Below are 22,665 nucleotides of genomic sequence, written 5' to 3'. Positions count from 1 at the left end.
GAGGAACACGGGATACGAGTGACAGAGGGGTGACACAAAGGACACGTGTCACAAGACACGTATAACAGTAAGGACAAAGCACATGTGACACAAGGGACACGTGTGACAAAAGAAACATGTGACACGCGTGACGCGAAGAACACATGATGTGGCAAAGATGGGGAGCACGTGACACGGGAGGGACACGTGTCCCGTGTGTGACACGGCAAGAGCAGCTGACATGCGACAGCAGGAACACGCGTGGCGCAGGAAAGGGACACGCGGGTGACGCGACCCAGCGCTGACACGCGTGACAGAGGACACGCGTGACGAGCGACACGCGTGACACGGGGAGGGGACGCGTGTGACACGCGGGACGGGGCTGGCAGGGCCCTGTGGCCGCCCCCGCTCTGCAGAGGGGCAGCCCCACAACTGCCCCCCCAGGTCCCTTCTGCCCCACAACTGCCCCCTCCTGCCCCACAACTGCCCCCCCAGGTCCTTTCTGCCCCACAACTGCCCCCTCCTGCCCCACAACTGCCCCCCCAGGTCCTTTCTGCCCCACAACTGCCCCCTCCTGCCCCACAACTGCCCCCCCAGGTCCCTTCTGCCCCACAACTGCCCCCTCCTGCCCCACAACTGCCCCCCCAGGTCCTTTCTGCCCCACAACTGCCCCCTCCTGCCCCACAACTGCCCCCCCAGGTCCTTTCTGCCCCACAACTGCCCCCTCCTGCCCCACAACTGCCCCCCCAGGTCCTTTCTGCCCCACAACTGCCCCCTCCTGCCCCACAACTGCCCCCCCAGGTCCTTTCTGCCCCCCAGCCCCACAACTGCCCCCCCAGCCCCACAACTGCCCCCCACTGTTGCCCCCAGCCCCTCCCTGGCCCCCCCTCAGCCCCTCCTGCCCCCCAACTCCCCCCAGCCCCATAACCACCCCCCCAGCCCCCCAAATGCCCCTCACTGACCCCCTCAGCCCCCCAAATGCCCATCAGTGACCCCCCAAGTGCCCCCCTTAGTCCCCCAAGTGCCCCCCAGCCCCCCAAATCCCCCTCACTGACCCCCCAGCCCCTCAAATCCTCTCTCAGCCCCCCAGATCCCCCTCACTGCCCCCCAAGTGCCCCCCCAGATCCCCCTCACTGCCCCCCAAATCCCCCCCCAGCCCCCAAATCCTCTCTCAGCCCCCCAAATACCCCTCGCTGACCCCCAAATCCCCCCCAAATCCTCTCACTGCCCCCCAAATCCCCCTCAAATCCTCTCCCAGCCCCCCAGATCCCCCTCACTGCCCCCCCAGCCCCCCAAATCCCCTCCCAGCCCCCCAAATCCCCCTCAAATCCCCTCCCAGCCCCCCAAATCCCCCTCACTGCCCCCCCAGCCCCCCAAATCCCCTCCCTTCCCCCCAAATCCCCCCCAAATCCCCTCCCTTCCCCCCAAATCCCCCCCAAATCCCCTCCCAGCCCCCCAGATCCCCCTCACTGCCCCCCCAGCCCCCCAAATCCCCTCCCAGCCCCCCAGATCCCCCCCAAATCCCCTCCCTTCCCCCCAAATCCCCCCCAAATCCCCTCCCTTCCCCCCAAATCCCCCCCAAATCCCCTCCCAGCCCCCCAGATCCCCCTCACTGCCCCCCGAGCCCCCCCAAATCCCCTCCCAGCCCCCCAGATCCCCCTCGCCGACCCCCCAACGCCCCCCCGGCCCCTGCCGAGCCCCCTCACCGTCCGCCGCCGGCCCCGGGAGGCCCCGAGCAGCGCCCGTAAGCGGCGGAGGCCTCCGGCCAGGCCGAGAAGGGCGCGGAGAGCCGGGTCGAGAGCGGAGCCGTGGCCGGGAGGAACCGGCGGGCCCCGTAAAGGGGTTCGGGTCCGGGGGGCGGCCGGGGGGCGGCCGGGACCCCGCGGGGGCCGGGCTGGGAAACGGCCGCGGGCGGGGGGAGCCCCGGCCCCGGCGGAGCCGCCGCCGCCCGCCGCCATCTTGGAGGCGCTGCGGGGTGGGCGGGGCCGGCGGGAGGAGGGAGGGGGAGGGGGGCGGGGCCGGCGGGGAGAGGGGGGACGGGGAGTGGTTGGAGGGAAGGGAGGGGGCGGGGTTAGGCGGAAGGGGGATCGGGGAGTGGTGGAGGGGAGAGGGGGCGGGGGGAGCGTGAGGGGAGGGGGGCGGGGTTAGCGGGAGGGGAGAGGGGGAGTGATTGGTGTGCGGGGAAGGGGGCGGGGTGGGTGGGAGAAGGGGCGGGGTTAGCGGGAGGGGAGAGGGGAGGGGTTGGTGTGAGGGGAAAGGGGGCGGGGTTAGTGTGAGGGGGAAGGGGAGTGATTGGTGTGAGGGGAAGGGGGCGGGGTTAGTGTGAGAGGAAAGGGGGCGGGGTTAGCGTGAGGGGAGAGGGGAGGGGTTGGTGGGAGGGGAAATGGGGCGGAGCTACCGTGAGGGAAAGGGGGAGGGGTTAACGTGAGGTGAAAGGGGGCGGGGTTAGCGTGAGAAGGGGCGGGGTTAACCTGAGGTGAAAGGGGGAGGGGTTAGCGTGAGAAGGGGCGGGGTTAGCGTGAGGGGAGTGGGCGGGGCTAGTGTGAGGTAAAGGGGGCGGGGTTCGTGGTGAGGGGAAGGGGCGGGGTCAGCGTGGGGAGTGGTTAGAGGAGAAAGGGGCGGGGTTAGCGGGAGAAAGGGGCGGGGTCAGTGGGAGAAAGGGGCGGGGTTAGCGGGAGGGGCGCGGCCAGCGTGGGGGAGGGGGCGTGGTTAGTGTGCGGGGAAGGAGGGGGCGGGGATAAGGGGGAAAGGGGGCGGAGTCTCGGCGGGGAAGGGGAGGGGCTGGGGCGCGCGGGGCATGATGGGATAGAGGAGGACTGCAGGGCTGGGGGGGGGGGAGACTCAGGCCCCGGGGGATGACGGGATAGAGGAGGGGCGGGGGGGAGGACTGCGTGTCCCACAGTGCTTTGCGGCCGCGGAGGCTTGTGGGAAGGTGGGGCGAGGGCGTGAGGCATCATGGGAGTTGTGGTTTGGGGCCCTGGGGGGGGGGGACCTGGATGTCGGGGACCCCCTTTGGGGGGGGCTGAGGGGGGGTGGGGGGGTCTGGGTGCCCTTTGGGGGGTCTGGGCCCCCTTTGGGGGTCTCTGGGTGCCCTTTGGGGGGGTCTGGGGGCTCTGGGACCCCTTTGGGGGGGTCTGGGTGCCCTTTTGGGTGCTCTGGGCCCCCTTTGGGGGTCTCTGGGTGCCCTTTGGGGGGGTCTGGGGGCTCTGGGACCCCCTTTGGGGGGGTCTGGGTGCCCTTTTGGGTGCTCTGGGCCCCCTTTGGGGGTCTCTGGGTGCCCTTTGGGGGGGTCTGGGGGCTCTGGGACCCCCTTTGGGGGGGTCTGGGTGCCCTTTGGGGGGGTCTGGGTGGTCTGGGACCCCTTAGGGTGAGGGTTGGGGGGCTCTGGGTGCCCTTTGGGGGGGAGTAGGGGGGGTCCGGGTGCCCTTTGGGGGGGTCTGGGTGCCCTTTGGGTGGGAGTGGGGGGGGTCTGGGCCCCCTTTGGGGGGGTCTGGGTGCTCTGGGACCCCTTTGGGGGGGTCTGGGTGCTCCAGAACCCCTTAGGGTGAGGATGGGGGGCTCTGGGTGCCCTTTGGGTGGGAGTAGGGGGGGTCTGGGACCCCTCTGGGGGGGTCTGGGTGCCCTTTGGAGGGGGTCCGGGTGCTCTGGGTGCCCTTTGGGGGGGGTCTGGGCCCCCTTTGGGGGGGTCTGGGTGCCCCTTGGGGGTCTCTAGGCCCCCTTTGCGAGGGTCTGGGTGCTCTGGGACCCCTTTGGGGGGGCTCTGGGTGCCCTTTGGGGGGGTCTGGGTGGTCTGGGACCCTTTAGGGTGAGGGTTGGGGGGCTCTGGGACCCCTTTGGGGGGGTCTGGGGGCTCTGGGACCCCTTTGGGGGTCTCTGGGTGCCCTTTGGGGGGCTCCGGGTGCCTTTTGGGGGGGGTCTGGGTGCTCCTGGACCCCTTTGGGTGAGGGTGGGGGGCTCTGGGTGCCCTTTGGGTGGGAGTAGGGGGGGTCTGGGACCCCTCTGGGGGGGTCTGGGTGCCCCTTGGGGGTCTCTAGGCCCCCTTTGCGGGGGTCTGGGTGCTCTGGGACCCCTTTGGGGGGGCTCTGGGTGCCCTTTGGGGGGGTCTGGGTGGTCTGGGACCCTTTAGGGTGAGGGTTGGGGGGCTCTGGGACCCCTTTGGGGGGGTCTGGGGGCTCTGGGACCCCTTTGGGGGTCTCTGGGTGCCCTTTGGGGGGCTCCGGGTGCCTTTTGGGGGGGGTCTGGGTGCTCCTGGACCCCTTTGGGTGAGGGTGGGGGGCTCTGGGTGCCCTTTGGGTGGGAGTAGGGGGGGTCTGGGACCCCTCTGGGGGGCTCTGGGTGCCCCTTGGGGGTCTCTAGGCCCCCTTTGCGGGGGTCTGGGTGCTCTGGGACCCCTTTGGGGGGGCTCTGGGTGCCCTTTGGGGGGGTCTGGGTGCTCTGGGTGCCCTTTGGGGGGGTCTGGGTGGTCTGGGACCCCTTAGGGTGAGGGTTGGGGGGCTCTGGGACCCCTTTGGGGGGGTCTGGGGGCTCTGGGACCCCTTTGGGGGTCTCTGGGTGCCCTTTGGGGGGCTCCGGGTGCCTTTTGGGGGGGGTCTGGGTGCTCCTGGACCCCTTTGGGTGAGGGTGGGGGGCTCTGGGTGCCCTTTGGGTGGGAGTAGGGGGGGTCTGGGACCCCTCTGGGGGGCTCTGGGTGCCCCTTGGGGGTCTCTAGGCCCCCTTTGCGGGGGTCTGGGTGCTCTGGGACCCCTTTGGGGGGGCTCTGGGTGCCCTTTGGGGGGGTCTGGGTGGTCTGGGACCCCTTAGGGTGAGGGTTGGGGGGCTCTGGGTGCCCTTTGGGGGGGAGGGGGGGGTCTTGGTCCCTTTTTGGGGGGTTGGGGGGGTCTGGGACCCCTTTGGATGGGGCTGGGGGTGCTTTGGGAGGGGGTGGGGGTGCTGGCAGAGACCTGGGTGCCCCCCCCCAGGTCCCAGCTGTCCCTTGTCACCCCCCCCCGCATTCCCCAAATTCCTGTGTCAGCCAATCGCCTGCCCGCAACCGAAGGGGGGGGGGGAAGGGCCAGGACCCTCCCCCAGGGACTATGAGGGGGGGGGAAGGGTGGGGGGGGCGCCCAGGCTCCACCCACCCCCCCCAAGGGGACCCAAGAGCCTGGAGCTGCCCCCCCCCCCACCCATTTGGGTGCTGACCGTCACCATGGTGGGGAGTCGAGGCTGCGTGAGTGGGGGGGGGCGGTTTGGGGGGGCCTGGGGGGGTAAAAAGGAGCTGGGGGGGCAATTAGGGGGCCTGGGGGGAATTGGGGGGGGTAAAAAGGGGCTGGGGGGGTCGGTTGGGGGGGTAAATATGGGTCAGGGGGCATTTGGGGGGAGTAAAAAGGGCCGGGGGGGGCAGTTGGGGGGGGCTGGGGGGGCAATTAGGGGGCCTGGGGGGAATTGGGGGGGGTAAAAAGGGGCTGGGGGGGTCGGTTGGGGGGGTAAATATGGGTCAGGGGGCATTTGGGGGGAGTAAAAAGGGCCGGGGGGGGCAGTTGGGGGGGGCTGGGGGGGCAATTAGGGGGCCTGGGGGGGTCAAAAGGGGCTGGGGGGTAGTTTGGGGGGGGGCTGGGGGGCAGTTTGGGGGGGTAAACATGGGTCAGGGGGCATTTTGGGGGGGGTAAAAAGGGCCGGGGGGGCAGTTGGGGGGGGCTGGGGGGGTAAAAAGGGGCTGGGGGGTAATTAGGGGGCCTGGGGGGAATTGGGGGGGGGCTGGGGGGGGTAAAAAGGGGCTGGGGGGGGCAGTTGGGAGGACCTGGGGGGGTAAAAAGGGGCTGGGGGGGCAATTAGGGGGCCTGGGGGGGTAAAAAGGGGCTGGGGGGGCAATTAGGGGGCCTGGGGGGAATTTGGGGGGGTAAAAAGGGGCTGGGGGGGGTCGGTTTGGGGGGGTAAATATGGGTCAGGGGGCATTTGGGGGGGGTAAAAAGGGCCGGGGGGGGCAGTTGGGGGGGGCTGGGGGGGTAAAAAGGGGCTGGGGGCATTTTGGGGGGTATAAAATATGGGCTGGGGGGGCAGTTTGGGGGGGTAAATATGAGTCAGGGGGCATTTTGGGGGGGGTAAAAAGGGCCAGGGGGCAGTTGGGGGGGCTGGGGGGGTAAAAAGGGGCTGGGGGGGGTCGGTTTGGGGGGGTAAATATGGGTCAGGGGGCATTTGGGGGGGTAAAAAGGGCCGGGGGGGGCAGTTGGGGGGGGCTGGGGGGGTAAAAAGGGGCTGGGGGGGCAATTAGGGGGCCTGGGGGGAATTGGGGGGGGGGCCCAGGGGGGTAAAAAGGGGCTGGGGGGGGCAATTAAGGGGCCTGGGGGGCAGTTTGGGGGGGTAAATGGGGTGGGGGGGCAGTTGGGGGGGGCCTGGGGGGGTAAAAAGGGGCGGGGGCAGGTTTGGGGGTCGCGACCCCTGACCTCTGCCCCCTGCCCCCCCCCCGGACAGGTGGTATTGGCTCTGCTGCTCGCCGGGGTCAAAGGTGAGAGGTCACGGGGGGTCAAGGGGTCATGGGGGTCACAGGGTCACGGGGAGGGGGGTCACGGGCGGGTCACGGGGTCACGGGGTCGTGGGGGTCATGGGGGGTCACGGGGTCATGGGGGGTCACGGGAGGGGGGTCACGGGCAGGTCACGGGGTCGTGAGGTCACGGGGTCATGGGGTCACAAAGGTCGTCAGGGTCACGGGGGGTCGTGGGAAAGGTCACGGAGGGGGCACAAGGGGTCACGGGGGCGGAGCCTCCCTCAGCCCCGCCCCCTCCCCCCGGCAGCGGACTCGGCGGCTCCGCCCTTCCTGGAGGAACCGACCAATGGGAGCGCGGTGCTGGGGTCGGAGGCGGAGCTGCGCTGCGCCGTCCGGGGGGGCGGGGCCGTGCAGTGGGCGAGGGGCGGGCTCTTGCTCGGGACCCCGCCCAGCCCCGCCCACCCGCGCTACCGGTTGGCTGGAGACCCCCAACAAGGTGGGTGGGGCCGCGGGGGGAGGGGGCGGGTTTAAAGGAAAGGGGGCGGGGCTGGAGGTCCGGAGGGGCGGGGCTAAAACCAGGATGGGCGTGGCTTGGGTCCAGGTGGGCGTGGTTTGACTCCAGGGGGCGGGGCTGCAGGTCCAGAAGGGGCGTGGGTGAAGGCTGGAGGGGGCGGGGCTGAAGACCAGAAGGGGTGTGGCTGTATCCCAGAAGGGGCGGGACTGAAGACCAGAAGGGGCGGGGCTAAAGCCAGAAGGGGCGGGGCTTTAGTCCAGAATGGGCGTGGTTGAAGAACAGAAGGGGCGTGGTTGTAGCCCAGAAGGGGCGGGACTGAAGACCAGAAGGGGCGGGACTGAAGACCAGAAGGGGCGGGGCTGAATACCAGAAGGGGCGGGGCTGAAGACCAGAAGGGGCGGGGCTAAGGTGAGGAGGGTTGAGAAGGGTGGAAGGGGTGGGGCTGGGGGAGGCGTGGCTTGGGGAGGCGTGGCTTGAGGGGGCGTGGTTGGGGTTGGGCGTGGCTCGAGGGGGCGTGGCTCGAGGGGGCGTGTCCCGGGCAGGGCAGCACCACCTGCGCATCGCGGGGGTGAGGCTGGAGGACGACGACGTCTTCGAGTGTCAGGTGGCGGGCGGGGACGGCGCCCCGCCCCGCGCCTCCCGCCCCGCCCTCCTCACCGTGCTGGGTGAGCGCTGGGGGGGCACTGGGAGGGACTGGGAGGGGATTGGAGGGGACTGGGAGGCACTGGGAGGACACTGGGGTTACTGGGAGGGCACTGGGGGTTACTGGGTGGCACTGGGAGGGTGCTGGGTGTTACTGGGAGGCACTGGAAGGGCACTGGAGATTACTGGGAGGGCTCTGGGGGTTACTGGGAGGCACTGGGTGTTACTGGGAGGGCAATGGGAGGGCACTGAGGGTTACTGGGTGGGCACTGGAGGTTACTGGGAGGGTGCTGGGGGTTACTGGGAGGCACTGGTTGTTACTGGGAGGGTGCTGGGGGTTACTGGGAGGCACTGCTTGTTACTGGGAGGGCACTGGGGGTTACTGGGGGGTACTGGAAGAGCACTGGGAGGGTGCTGGGGGTTACTAGGAGGTACTGGGTGCTACTGGGAGGGCACTGGGTGTTACTGGGAGGGCAATGGGAGGGCACTGAGGGTTACTGGGTGGGCACTGGAGGTTACTGGGAGGGCGCTGGGGGTTACTGGGAGGCACTGGTTGTTACTGGGAGGGCACTGGGTGTTACTGGGGGGTACTGGGAGAGCACTGGGAGGGTGCTGGGGGTTACTGGGAGGTACTGGGTGCTACTGGGAGGGCAATGGGTGTTACTGGGAGGGCAATGGGAGGGCGCTGGAGGTTACTGGGAGGTACTGGGTGCTACTGGGAGGGCACTGGGTGTTACTGGGAGTGACTGGGCAGACCCTGCCACTTCCTGGGGGGGTTTACTGGGCCGCCCAACTGGGTCCCAACTGGTCCCTACTGGTGTCCCCAGTCCCGCCGGGTCCCCCCACCCTGGAGCTGCCCCCGGGGGCGGAGCTTCCGTGGGTGGGCGGGGCCGAGGTGCAGGTGCGGTGCCACGCCCTGGACGCCCGCCCAGCCGCTCGCCTCACCCTCACCCTGGGTGAGAACTGGGGGGGGGGGGGCGGATTTTGGGGTGTTTTGGGGCATTTGGGGGCATTTGGGGGGGGCGATTGGGGTGGTGGGGTTTGGGGGGGGGTCGGGGGATCATTTTGGGGGGATTTGGGGGGATTTGGGGGTCGTTTAGGGGGGAAAATGGGGGTTTTTAGAATGGGGGATTTTGGGGCATTTTGGGGCATTTTGCGGGTCATTGGGATGGTGGTTTTTGGAGGGGCAGGTGGGGGGTCGGGGGGGCATTTTGGGGGGATTTGGGGGGATTTGGGGGTTGTTTAGTGGGTGAAAATGGTGGGGTTTAGAATGTGGGATTTTGGGGCATTTTGGGGCATTTTGGGGCATTTTGGGGGGATTGGGATGGTGGGTTTTGGGGGGATGGGTGGGGGGGTCGGGGGGTCATTTTGGGGGGATTTGGGGGGATTTGGGGGTCGTTTAGGGGGGAAAATGGGGGTTTTTAGAATGGGGGATTTTGGGGCATTTTGGGGCATTTTGCGGGTCATTGGGATGGTGGTTTTTGGAGGGGCAGGTGGGGGGTCGGGGGGGCATTTTGGGGGGATTTGGGGGGATTTGGGGGTTGTTTAGCGGGTGAAAATGGTGGGGTTTAGAATGTGGGATTTTGGGGCATTTTGGGGCATTTTGGGGCATTTTGGGGGGATTGGGATGGTGGGTTTTGGGGGGATGGGTGGGGGGGTCGGGGGGTCATTTTGGGGGGATTTGGGGGGATTTGGGGGTCCTTTAAGGGGTAAAAATGGGGGTTTTAGAATGTGGGATTTTGGGTCATTTTGGGTCATTTTGCAGGTCATTGGGATGGTGGTTTTTGGAGGGGCAGGTGGGGGGTCGGGGGGTCATTTTGGGGGGATTTGGGGGGATTTGGGGGTCGTTTAGGGGGGAAATGGTGGGTTTTAGAATGTGGGATTTTGGGTCATTTTGGGGGGTGATTTTTGGGGCAATTTCAGGGGATTTGGGGTCATTTTGAGGCTGATTTGGGGGCTGATTTTTGGGGTGATTTCAGGTGATTTGGGGCTGATTTGGGGTGATTTCTGGGGCAATTTCAGGTGATTTTGGGTCATTTGGGGGGCTGATTTTTTTGGCTGATTTCATGTGATTTGGGGGCTGATTTTGGGGTGATTTCAGGTGGTTTTGGGTCATGCGGGGGTTGATTTTTGGGGGGCGATTTCAGGTGATTTGGGAGTTGATTTAGGGGTGATTTTTTGGGGCGATTTCAGGTGATTTGGGATCATTTTGGGGGGCTGATTTGGGGGGCTGGTTTTGGGGCAATTTCAGGGGATTTTGGGTCATTTTGGGGGTGATTTTTGGGGTGATTTCAGGTGATTTGGGGGTTGATTTGGGGTGATTTTTGAGGGTGATTTTAGGTCATTTTGGGGGTGATTTCTGGGGCAATTTCAGGTGATTTTGGGTCATTTGGGGGGCTGATTTTTTTGGCTGATTTCATGTGATTTGGGGGCTGATTTTGGGGTGATTTCAGGTGGTTTTGGGTCATGCGGGGGTTGATTTTTGGGGGGCGATTTCAGGTGATTTGGGAGTTGATTTAGGGGTGATTTTTTGGGGCGATTTCAGGTGATTTGGGATCATTTTGGGGGGCTGATTTGGGGGGCTGGTTTTGGGGCGATTTCAGGGGATTTTGGGTCATTTTGGGGGTGATTTTTGGGGTGATTTCAGGTGATTTGGGGGTTGATTTGGGGTGATTTTTGAGGGTGATTTTAGGTCATTTTGGGGGTGATTTCTGGGGCAATTTCAGGTGATTTTGGGTCATTTGGGGGGCTGATTTTTTTGGCTGATTTCATGTGATTTGGGGGCTGATTTTGGGGTGATTTCAGGTGGTTTTGGGTCATGCGGGGGTTGATTTTTGGGGGGCGATTTCAGGTGATTTGGGAGTTGATTTAGGGGTGATTTTTTGGGGCGATTTCAGGTGATTTGGGATCATTTTGGGGGGCTGATTTGGGGGGCTGGTTTTGGGGCGATTTCAGGGGATTTTGGGTCATTTTGGGGGTGATTTTTGGGGTGATTTCAGGTGATTTGGGGGTTGATTTGGGGTGATTTTTGAGGGTGATTTTAGGTCATTTTGGGGGTGATTTCTGGGGCAATTTCAGGTGATTTTGGGTCATTTGGGGGGCTGATTTTTTTGGCTGATTTCATGTGATTTGGGGGCTGATTTTGGGGTGATTTCAGGTGGTTTTGGGTCATGCGGGGGTTGATTTTTGGGGGGGCAATTTCAGGTGCTTTGGGGGTTGATTTAGGGGTGATTTTTTGGGGCGATTTCAGGTGATTTGGGATCATTTTGGGGGGCTGATTTGGGGGGCTGGTTTTGGGGCGATTTCAGGGGATTTTGGGTCATTTTGGGGGCCGATTTTTGGGGTGATTTGGGGCGATTTTGGGGCCGCAGGGGGGGAGCCGCTGCCCGACGTCTCCACCCGCGTCGTCGAGGGCTCCCACCCCAAACTGAGCTCCAGCGAGGCCACCGTCCGGTAAGCACCAGTATACACCAGTATGGCCCAGTATACACCAGTATGGCCCAGTGTACACCAGTATGGCCCGGTATACACCGCCACTGACCAGTACAGACCAGTATGGACCACTATAGATCAGTGTGACACTATATGGGCTCCTATTATCCAGTACAGGCCAACTGTGGCCCAATATAGACCAGTAAGGCCCAGTATGAGCCAATATGGACCAGTATGGACTAGTGTGGGCCAGTATGAGCCCAGTATGAGGCAACATGGACCAGTATGGGCCCAGTATACGCAAGTAAGACCCAGTATGACCCAATATGGACCAGTATGGACTAGCGTGGGCCAGTATGAGGCCAGTATGAGGCAACATGGCCCAGTATGGCCCAGTATAGGCCAGTAAGACCCAGTATGAGCCAATTTGGACCAGTATGGACTAGTGTGGGCCAGTATGAGGCAACATGGGCCAGTATGGCCCAGTATAGGCCAGTATGGCCCAGTATGAGCCAATGTGGACCAGTATGGACTAGTGTGGCCCAGTATGAGCCCAGTATAGGCCAGTATGGCCCAGTATGAGCCAATATGGACCAGTATGAACTAGTGTGGGCCAGTGTGGGCCAGTATGAGCCCAGTATAGGCCAGTATGGCCCAGTAGGAGCCAATATGGCCCAGTATGGACTAGTGTGGCCCAGTGTGGGCCAGTATGAGCCCAGTATAGGCCAGTATGGCCCAGTAGGAGCCAATATGGCCCAGTATGGACTAGTGTGGCCCAGTATCGGCCAGTATGAGCCCAGTAAGAGCCAATATGGCTCAGTATGGACTAGTGTGGGCCAGTGTGGCCCAGTATGAGCCCAGTATAGGCCAGTATGGCCCAGTATAGACTAGTGTGGCCCAGTATTGGCCAGTATGAGCCCAGTAAGAGCCAATATGGCCCAGTATGGACTAGTGTGGGCCAGTGTGGCCCAGTATGAGCCCAGTATAGGCCAGTATGGCCCAGTATAGACTAGTGTGGCCCAGTATTGGCCAGTATGAGCCCAGTAAGAGCCAATATGGACCAGTATGGACTAGTGTGGGCCAGTGTGGCCCAGTATGAGTCCAGTATAGGCCAGTATGGCCCAGTATGAGCCAATATGGCCCAGTATGGACTAGTGTGGGCCAGTGTGGCCCAGTATGAGTCCAGTATAGGCCAGTATGGCCCAGTATGAGCCAATATGGCCCAGTATGGACTAGTGTGGGCCAGTGTGGCCCAGTATGAGTCCAGTATAGGCCAGTATGGCCCAGTATGAGCCCAGTATAAGCCAGTACAGCCCAGTGTGAGCCAGTACAGGCCAGTAGAGACCAACGCACCCCAATATGAACCAGTACGGCCCAGTCTGGCCCAGTCTGGCCCCTGACCCCGCCCCGCCCCTCCCAGCCTGACCCCGCCCAGCCACGCCCATGGGCAGCGCCTCGTTTGCTCGGCCGCTAACGAAGCCGGACCCGCCCCCGCGGAGGCGGAGCTCACCCTCGACGTCCTCTGTGAGTCCCCCCCAAATACCCCCCCCCCAAATACCCCCCCCGGGACCCCCAAATACCCCCCAGGGACCCCTAAATACCCCCCGGGGACCCCCAAATACCCCAGGACCCCCCCAAATACCCCAGGGACCCCCAAATACCCCCCAGGGACCCCTAAATACCCCCCTGGACCCCAAAATACCCCCTGGGACCCCCCCCAAATACCCCCCGGACCCCAAATACCCCCTGGGACCCCCCCCAAATACCCCCCGGACCCCAAATACCCCCTGGGACCCCCCCCAAATACCCCCCAGGACCCCCTCAAATACCCCCGGGACCCCTAAATACCCCCCCAGAACTCCCCCAAATACCCCCCTGGACCCCAAAATACCCCCTGGGACCCCCCCCAAATACCCCCCGGACCCCAAATACCCCCTGGGACCCCCCCCAAATACCCCCCGGACCCCAAATACCCCCTGGGACCCCCCCCAAATACCCCCCAGGACCCCAAATACCCCCCAAGATACCCCAAATACCCCCCGGGACCCCCAAAATACCCCCCAGGACCCCCTCAAATACCCCCCTGGACCCCAAATTACCCCCCATATCCCCCCAAATACCCCCCGGACCCCAAATACCCCCTGGGACCCCCCCCAAATAACCCCCCTGGACCCCCCAAATACCCCTGGGACCCCCCAAATACCTCCCAGGACCCCAAATACCCCCCAAAACCCCCAAATACCCCCCGGGACCCCCAAAATACCCCCAGGACCCCCCCCAAATACCCCCGGGACCCCCCCCAGATACCCCTGGGACCCCCAAATACCCCCCCAAGACCCCCCAAATACCCCCCGGGGTCCCTAAATACCCCCCTGGGACCCCCAAATACCCCCAGGCCCCCCCCAAACCCACCCCACGACCCCCGGGACCCCCCAAACTACCCTCCCAGTGCCTCCCAGTGCCCCCCAGTGCCTCCCAGTAGCCCCAGCCCCCACCAACAAAGGCACTGGGCCCCCCCCCCAGTGCCTCCCAGTGCCCCACTAAGCCCCCCCAGTGCCTCCCAGTTCCCCCCAGTCCCCACCAACAAAGGCACTGGGCCCTCCCAGTGCTCCCCAGTACCCCCCAGTGCCTCCCAGTCCCCCCCCCAGTCTCCACCCACAAAGGCACTGGGCCCTCCCAGTGCTCCCCAGTACCCCCCAGTGCCTCCCAGTCCCCACCCACAAAGGCACTGGGCCCTCCCAGTGCTCCCCAGTACCCCCCAGTACCCCACAGTCCCCAGTCCCCAGTCTCCACCCACAAAGGCACTGGGCCCTCCCAGTATCCCCCAGTGCCTCCCAGTACACCCCAGTCCCCACCCACAAAGGCACTGGGCCCTCCCAGTGCTCCCCAGTACCCCCCAGTGCCTCCCAGTCCCCACCCACAAAGGCACTGGGCCCTCCCAGTGCTCCCCAGTACCCCCCAGTACCCCACAGTCCCCAGTCCCCAGTCTCCACCCACAAAGGCACTGGGCCCTCCCAGTATCCCCCAGTGCCTCCCAGTACACCCCAGTCCCCACCCACAAAGGCACTGGGCCCTCCCAGTGCTCCCCAGTACCCCCCAGTGCCTCCCAGTCCCCCCCCCAGTCTCCACCCACAAAGGCACTGGGCCCTCCCAGTATCCCCCAGTGCCTCCCAGTACACCCCAGTCCCCACCCACAAAGGCACTGGGCCCTCCCAGTGCTCCCCAGTACCCCCCAGTGCCTCCCAGTCCCCCCCCCAGTCCCCACCAACAAAGGCACTGGGCCCTCCCAGTGCTCCCCAGTACCCCCCAGTGCCTCCCAGTCCCCACCCACAAAGGCACTGGGCCCTCCCAGTGCTCCCCAGTGCCTCCCAGTTCCCCCCAGTCCCCACCCACAAAGGCACTGGGCCCTCCCAGTGCTCCCCAGTACCCCCCAGTGCCTCCCAGTACACCCCAGTCCCCACCCACAAAGGCACTGGGCCCTCCCAGTGCTCCCCAGTACCCCCCAGTCCCCACCCACAAAGGCACTGGGCCCTCCCAGTGCTCCCCAGTACCCCCCAGTGCCTCCCAGTCCCCCCCCCAGTCCCCCCCCACAAAGGCACTGGGCCCTCCCAGTGCCTCCCATTCTGACCAGTGCTTCCAGTTCCCCCCAGTGCTCCCACTATCGAGGGACTGGAGTCGCCCCACGTGCGGGCGGGGGAGACCCTGCGACTGGTCTGCGTCGTCCGGGGGGGCAACCCCCCTCCCAGTCTGCACTGGGACAAGGTACTGGGAGCACTGGGAACACTGGGATGGGGAAATAGAGGCACTGGGAGGGACCAGGAGCACTGGGAGGGGGAAATAGAGGTGCTGGGAGGCACTGGGATCACTGGGATGTGGCACTGGGAGCACTGGGAGGCACTGGGAGTGCTGGGATGTGGCACTGGGAGCACTGGGATGTGGCACTGGGAGCACTGGGAGGCACTGGGAGTGCTGGGATGTGGCACTGGGAGCACTGGGATGTGGCACTGGGAGCACTGGGAGGCACTGGGAGTGCTGGGATGTGGCACTGGGAGCACTGGGAGGCACTGGGATCACCGGGATGCAGCACTGGGTGGCACTGGGAGGCACTGGGAGTGCTGGGATGTGGCACTGGGAGCACTGGGAGGCACTGGGATCACCGGGATGCAGCACTGGGTGGCACTGGGAGGCACTGGGAGTGCTGGGATGTGGCACTGGGAGTGCTGGGATGTGGCACTGGGAGCACTGGGAGGCACTGGGAGCACTGGGATGCAGCACTGGGTGGCACTGGGAGGCACTGGGAGTGCTGGGATGTGGCACTGGGAGCACTGGGAGGCACTGGGAGCACTGGGACGGGGCACTGGGAGCACTGGGATGGGGAAATAGAGGCACTGGGCGGCACTGGGAGCACTGGGAGTGCTGAGACGTGGCACTGGGTGCACTGGGAGGCACTGGGATCCCTGGGACGGGGCAATACAGGCACTGGGTGGCACTGGGAGCACTGGGATGTGGCACTGGGAGGCACTGGGATTACTGGGATGGGGAAATAGAGTCACTGGGAGGCACTGGGAGCACTGGGACAGGGAAATAGAGGCACGGGGAGCGACTGGGATCACTGGGACGGGGCAATATAGGCACTGGGAGGCACTGGGACAGGGAAATATAGGCACTGGGAGGGACTGGGAGCACTGGGACGGGGCAATACAGGCACTGGGAGGCACTGGGATCACTGGGACGGGGAAATAGAGGCACTGCGCAGCACTGGGAGCACTGGGAGGCACTGGGATCACTGAGATGTGGCACTGGGAGGCACTGGGCCGCACTGGGAGCACTGGGATGGGGCAATACAGGCACCGGGAGGCACTGGGAGCACTGGGATGTGGCACTGGGAGGCACTGGGATTACTGGGACGGGGAAATAGAGGCACTGGGAGCACTGGGATTACTGGAACAGGGAAATAGAGGCACTGGGAGGCACTGGTATCACTGGGACGTGGCCCTGGGAGCACTGGGAGGCACTGGGATCACTGAGATGTGGCACTGGGAGGCACTGGGCGGCACTGGGAGCACTGGGATGGGCCAATAGAGGCACTGGGAGGCACTGGGAGCACTGAGATGTGGCACTGGGAGGCACTGGGATCACTGGGACAGGGAAATAGAGGCACTGGGAAGCACTGGGAGCACTGGGATGGGGAAATAGAGGCACTGGGCGGCACTGGGAGCACTGGGAGGCACTGGGATCACTGAGATGTGGCACTGGGAGGCACTGGGATCACTGGGATGGGGAAATAGAGGCACTGGGCGGCACTGGGAGCACTGGGACGGGGCAATAGAGGCACTGGGCGGCACTGGGAGCACTGGGACGGGGCAATACAGGCACTGGGAGGCACTGGGAGCACTGGGACGTGGCACTGGGAGGCACTGGGATTACTGGGACGGGGAAATAGAGGCACTGGGAGGCACTGGTATCACTGGGACGTGGCCCTGGGAGCACTGGGAGGCACTGGGATCACTGAGATGTGGCACTGGGAGGCACTGGGATTACTGGGATGGGGAAATAGAGGCACTGGGCGGCACTGGGAGCACTGGGACGGGGCAATACAGGCACTGGGAGGCACTGGGAGCACTGGGACGTGGCCCTGGGAGCACTGGGAGGCACTGGGATTTCTGGGACGGGGAAATAGAGGCACTGGGAGCACTGGGAGGCACTGGAACAGGGAAATAGAGGCACTGGGCAGCACTGGGATCACTGAGATGTGGCACTGGGAGGCACTGGGAGCACTGGGATGGGGAAATAGAGGCACTGGGCGGCACTGGGAGGCACTGGGATCACTGAGATGTGGCACTGGGAGGCACTGGGATCACTGGGATGGGGAAATAGAGGCACTGGGAGGCACTGGGAGCACTGGGATGGGGAAATAGAGGCACTGGGCGGCACTGGGAGCACTGGGAGGCACTGGGATCACTGAGATGTGGCACTGGGAGGCACTGGGATCACTGGGATGGGGAAATAGAGGCACTGGGCGGCACTGGGAGCACTGGGACGGGGCAATACAGGCACTGGGAAGCACTGGGAGCACTGGGACGGGGCAATAGAGGCACTGGGCGGCACTGGGAGCACTGGGAGGCACTGGGATCACTGAGATGTGGCACTGGGGGGCACTGGGATCACTGGGATGGGGAAATAGAGGCACTGGGCGGCACTGGGAGCACTGGGACGGGGCAATAGAGGCACTGGGCGGCACTGGGAGCACTGGGACGGGGCAATAGAGGCACTGGGCGGCACTGGGAGCACTGGGATGGGGCAATAGAGGCACTGGGCGGCACTGGGAGCACTGGGATGGGGCAATAGAGGCACTGGGCGGCACTGGGAGCACTGGGACGGGGCAATACAGGCACTGGGAAGCACTGGGATCACTGGGACGGGGCAATAGAGGCACTGGGTGGCACTGGGAGCACTGGGAGGCACTGGGATCACTGAGATGTGGCACTGGGAGGCACTGGGAGCACTGGGATGGGGCAATAGAGGCACTGGGAGGCACTGGGAGCACTGGGACGTGGCCCTGGGAGCACTGGGAGGCACTGGGATCACTGAGATGTGGCACTGGGAGGCACTGGGATTACTGGGATGGGGAAATAGAGGCACTGGGAGCACTGGGAGGCACTGGAACAGGGAAATAGAGGCACTGGGCGGCACTGGGATCACTGAGATGTGGCACTGGGAGGCACTGGGAGCACTGGGATGGGGCAATAGAGGCACTGGGCGGCACTGGGAGCACTGGGAGCACTGGGATGTGGCACTGGGCGGCACTGGGATCACTGGGAGCACTGGGATGTGGCACTGGGTGGCACTGGGATCACTGGGACGGGGAAATAAGAGGCACTGGGCGGCACTGGGAGCACTGGGACGGGGAAATAAGAGGCACTGGGCGGCACTGGGAGCACTGGGACGGGGCAATACAGGCACTGGGAAGCACTGGGATCACTGGGACGGGGCAATAGAGGCACTGGGCGGCACTGGGAGCACTGGGATGGGGCAATAGAGGCACTGGGCGGCACTGGGAGCACTGGGACGGGGCAATACAGGCACTGGGAAGCACTGGGATCACTGGGACGGGGCAATAGAGGCACTGGGCGGCACTGGGAGCACTGGGAGGCACTGGGATCACTGAGATGTGGCACTGGGGGGCACTGGGATCACTGGGATGGGGAAATAGAGGCACTGGGCGGCACTGGGAGCACTGGGACGGGGCAATACAGGCACTGGGAAGCACTGGGATCACTGGGACGGGGCAATAGAGGCACTGGGCGGCACTGGGAGCACTGGGAGGCACTGGGATCACTGAGATGTGGCACTGGGGGGCACTGGGATCACTGGGATGGGGAAATAGAGGCACTGGGCGGCACTGGGAGCACTGGGATGGGGAAATAGAGGCACTGGGCGGCACTGGGAGCACTGGGACGGGGCAATAGAGGTACTGGGCGGCACTGGGAGCACTGGGAGGCACTGGGATCACTGAGATGTGGCACTGGGGGGCACTGGGATCACTGGGATGGGGAAATAGAGGCACTGGGAGGCACTGGGAGCACTGGGACGGGGCAATACAGGCACTGGGAAGCACTGGGAGCACTGGGACGGGGCAATAGAGGCACTGGGCGGCACTGGGAGCACTGGGAGGCACTGGGATCACTGAGATGTGGCACTGGGGGGCACTGGGATCACTGGGATGGGGAAATAGAGGCACTGGGCGGCACTGGGAGCACTGGGACGGGGCAATACAGGCACTGGGAAGCACTGGGAGCACTGGGACGGGGCAATAGAGGCACTGGGCGGCACTGGGAGCACTGGGAGGCACTGGGATCACTGAGATGTGGCACTGGGGGGCACTGGGATCACTGGGATGGGGAAATAGAGGCACTGGGCGGCACTGGGAGCACTGGGACGGGGCAATACAGGCACTGGGAAGCACTGGGAGCACTGGGACGGGGCAATAGAGGCACTGGGCGGCACTGGGAGCACTGGGAGGCACTGGGATCACTGAGATGTGGCACTGGGGGGCACTGGGATCACTGGGATGGGGAAATAGAGGCACTGGGCGGCACTGGGAGCACTGGGACGGGGCAATACAGGCACTGGGAAGCACTGGGAGCACTGGGACGGGGCAATAGAGGCACTGGGCGGCACTGGGAGCACTGGGAGGCACTGGGATCACTGAGATGTGGCACTGGGGGGCACTGGGATCACTGGGATGGGGAAATAGAGGCACTGGGCGGCACTGGGAGCACTGGGACGGGGCAATACAGGCACTGGGAAGCACTGGGAGCACTGGGACGGGGCAATAGAGGCACTGGGCGGCACTGGGAGCACTGGGAGGCACTGGGATCACTGAGATGTGGCACTGGGGGGCACTGGGATCACTGGGATGGGGAAATAGAGGCACTGGGAGGCACTGGGAGCACTGGGATGGGGCAATAGAGGCACTGGGCGGCACTGGGATCACTGGGATGGGGCAATAGAGGCACTGGGCGGCACTGGGAGCACTGGGAGCACTGGGATGTGGCACTGGGCGGCACTGGGATCACTGGGAGCACTGGGATGTGGCACTGGGGGGCACTGGGATCACTGGGATGGGGAAATAAGAGGCACTGGGCGGCACTGGGAGCACTGGGACAGGGAAATACAGGCACTGGGCGGCACTGGGAGCACTGGGAATCGGGCAACAAAGGGGTGCCGTGTTCCGCCGGCCCCGTGGGTGCCCCGGGTGGGGGTCAGGGTGCCCCCTCCCCCTCCCCGACCCCCCCACCCCAATTTTTTTTGGGGGGGGGGGCGCAGGACGGGGTGCCGCTGCCGGGGTCCTGGGTGAGGGAGGGGCGCCCGGGGGTGTCACCATCACTGGGACGGGGCAATAGAGGCACTGGGAAGCACTGGGATCACTGGGATGGGGCAACAGAGGCACTGGGAGGCACTGGTATCACTGGGACGTGGCCCTGGGAGCACTGGGAGGCACTGGGATCACTGAGATGTGGCACTCGGAGGCACTGGGATTACTGGGATGGGGAAATAGAGGCACTGGGAGCACTGGGAGGCACTGGAACAGGGAAATAGAGGCACTGGGCGGCACTGGGATCACTGAGATGTGGCACTGGGCGGCACTGGGAGCACTGGGATGGGGAAATAGAGGCACTGGGCGGCACTGGGAGGCACTGGGATCACTGAGATGTGGCACTGGGAGGCACTGGGATCACTGGGATGGGGAAATAGAGGCACTGGGCGGCACTGGGATCACTGGGATGGGGCAATAGAGGCACTGGGAGGCACTGGGAGCACTGGGACGTGGCCCTGGGAGCACTGGGAGGCACTGGGATTACTGGGACGGGGAAATAGAGGCACTGGGAGCACTGGGAGGCACTGGAACAGGGAAATAGAGCCACTGGGAGGGACTGGGAGCACTGGGAATCGGGCAACAAGGGGGTGCTGGGTGCCACCAGCCCCCCGGGTGGGGGTCAGGGTGCCCCCTCCCCCTCCCCGACCCCCCCACCCCAATTTTTTTTTGGGGGGGGGGGCGCAGGACGGGGTGCCGCTGCCGGGGTCCTGGGTGAGGGAGGGGCGCCCGGGGGTGTCGCGCAGCCGGGTGACGGTGCCGGTGACCCCCGGGGACGACGGCAGCACCCTGAGGTGCAGCACCCACGGCCCCCTCCCCGCGGGGGGGGGCAGCGCCAGCGTCACCCTCAGCGTCACCTGTGAGCGCGGCGGGGGGGAACTGGGGGCACTGGGAGAACTGGGGGGGGCGGCTAGGGGAGGGCGGGGGGGGAAAGTGGGACTGGGGGGGGACTGGGAGGGATGGGGGTGTACTGGGAGGCGCTGGGTTGGACTGGGAGGGGGGACTGGGAGCTCTGGGTTATACTGGGAGGTACTGGGTTATACTGGGAGGGGGGACTGGGAGCTCTGGGTTATACTGGGAGGGACTGGGTTATACTGGGAGGGGGGACTGGGAGTTCTGGCTTATAGTGGGAGGCTGGACTGGAAGGTCAGGATTATACTGGGAGGCACTGGGGTCACTGGGATGCTGGACTGGGAGCTCTGGGTTATACTGGGAGGGTGGACTGGGAGGTCAGGATTATACTGGGAGGCACTGGGGACACTGGGATGCTGGACTGGGAGCTCTGGGTTATACTGGGAGGGTGGACTGGAAGGTCAGGATTATACTGGGTGGCACTGGGTACACTGGGAGCCTAGACTGGGAGCTCCGGGTTATACTGGGTGGCACTAGGGATACTGGGAGAACTGGGAGGGACGGCTTGGGGAGGGCGGGAGGGGAAAGTGGGACTGGGGGAGACTGGGAGGGATGGGGGAGGGCGAGGGGGGGGACTGGGAGGGATGGGGGTGTACTGGGAGGCGCTGGGTTGGACTGGGAGGGGGGACTGGGAGCTCTGGGTTATACTGGGAGGGACTGGGTTATACTGGGAGGGGGAATGGGAGCTCTGGGTTATACTGGGAGGGTGGACTGGAAGGTCAGGATTATACTGGGAGGCACTGGGGACACTGGGATGCTGGACTGGGAGCTCTGGGTTATACTGGGAGGGTGGACTGGGAGGTCAGGATTATACTGGGAGGCACTGGGGACACTGGGATGCTGGACTGGGAGCTCTGGGTTATACTGGGAGGGTGGACTGGAAGGTCAGGATTATACTGGGTGGCACTGGGTACACTGGGAGCCTAGACTGGGAGCTCCGGGTTATACTGGGTGGCACTAGGGATACTGGGAGAACTGGGAGGGACGGCTTGGGGAGGGCGGGAGGGGAAAGTGGGACTGGGGGGGACTGGGAGGGATGGGGGAGGGCGAGGGGGGGGACTGGGAGGGATGGGGGTGTACTGGGAGGCGCTGGGTTGTACTGGGAGGGGGGACTGGGAGCTCTGGGTTATACTGGGAGGGACTGGGTTATACTGGGAGGGGGAATGGGAGCTCTGGGTTATACTGGGAGTGTGGACTGGAAGGTCAGGATTATACTGGGAGGCACTGGGGACACTGGGATGCTGGACTGGGAGCTCTGGGTTATACTGGGTGGCACTAGGGATACTGGGAGAACTGGGAGGGACGGCTTGGGGAGGGCAGGAGGGGAAAGTGGGACTGGGGGGGGACTGGGAGGGATGGGGGTGTACTGGGAGGCGCTGGGTTGGACTGGGAGGGGGGACTGGGAGCTCTGGGTTATACTGGGAGGTACTGGGTTATACTGGGAGGGGGGACTGGGAGCTCTGGGTTATACTGGGAGGTACTGGGTTATACTGGGAGGGTGGACTGGGAGCTCTGGGTTATACTGGGAGGGTGGACTGGGAGGTCAGGATTATACTGGGAGGCACTGGGGGCACTGGGATGCTGGACTGGGAGCTCTGGGTTATACTGGGAAGCCCAAGTGGGGGGTCAAGGTTATACTGGGAGGCTGGACTGGGAGCTCTGGGTTATACTGGGTGGCACTGGGTACACTGGGAGCCTAGACTGGGAGCTCTGGGTTATACTGGGTGGCACTGGGTACACTGGGAGCCTAGACTGGGAGCTCTGGGTTATGCTGGGAAGCCCAAGTGGGGGGTCAAGGTTATACTGGGAGGCTGGACTGGGAGCTCTGGGTTATACTGGGAGGCACTG

The 22,665-nt window shown here is 64.6% G+C and overlaps 1 protein-coding gene across 3 annotated transcripts in view; it reads left to right on the top strand.

Annotated features, from left to right (window-relative positions):
* Window positions 1-5,111: 5,111 nt before the first annotated feature.
* Window positions 5,112-22,665, top strand: part of NPHS1 (NPHS1 adhesion molecule, nephrin) — a 44,505-nt gene continuing 26,951 nt past the window's right edge. For 2 of the 3 annotated variants that reach the window (XM_069774617.1, XM_069774616.1), the window contains exons 1-9: window positions 5,113-5,185; window positions 6,427-6,460; window positions 6,747-6,935; window positions 7,496-7,618; window positions 8,423-8,551; window positions 10,967-11,048; window positions 12,448-12,551; window positions 14,668-14,789; window positions 20,593-20,764. In XM_069774617.1, the coding sequence (XP_069630718.1) occupies window positions 5,165-5,185; window positions 6,427-6,460; window positions 6,747-6,935; window positions 7,496-7,618; window positions 8,423-8,551; window positions 10,967-11,048; window positions 12,448-12,551; window positions 14,668-14,789; window positions 20,593-20,764 (976 nt within the window). In that variant the 5' untranslated portion in view covers window positions 5,113-5,164. Of the gene's footprint in view, window positions 5,186-6,426; window positions 6,461-6,746; window positions 6,936-7,495; window positions 7,619-8,422; window positions 8,552-10,966; window positions 11,049-12,447; window positions 12,552-14,667; window positions 14,790-20,592; window positions 20,765-22,665 lie in introns of all 3 variants that reach the window. The other variant, XR_011322846.1, reaches the window with a different exon arrangement.

Source organism: Haliaeetus albicilla, chromosome 31, assembly GCF_947461875.1.
Source record: "Haliaeetus albicilla chromosome 31, bHalAlb1.1, whole genome shotgun sequence".
NCBI lineage: Eukaryota > Metazoa > Chordata > Aves > Accipitriformes > Accipitridae > Haliaeetus > Haliaeetus albicilla.
Note: the sequence above shows the minus strand (reverse complement) of the source record. Positions and strands in the feature narration are given on the sequence as shown.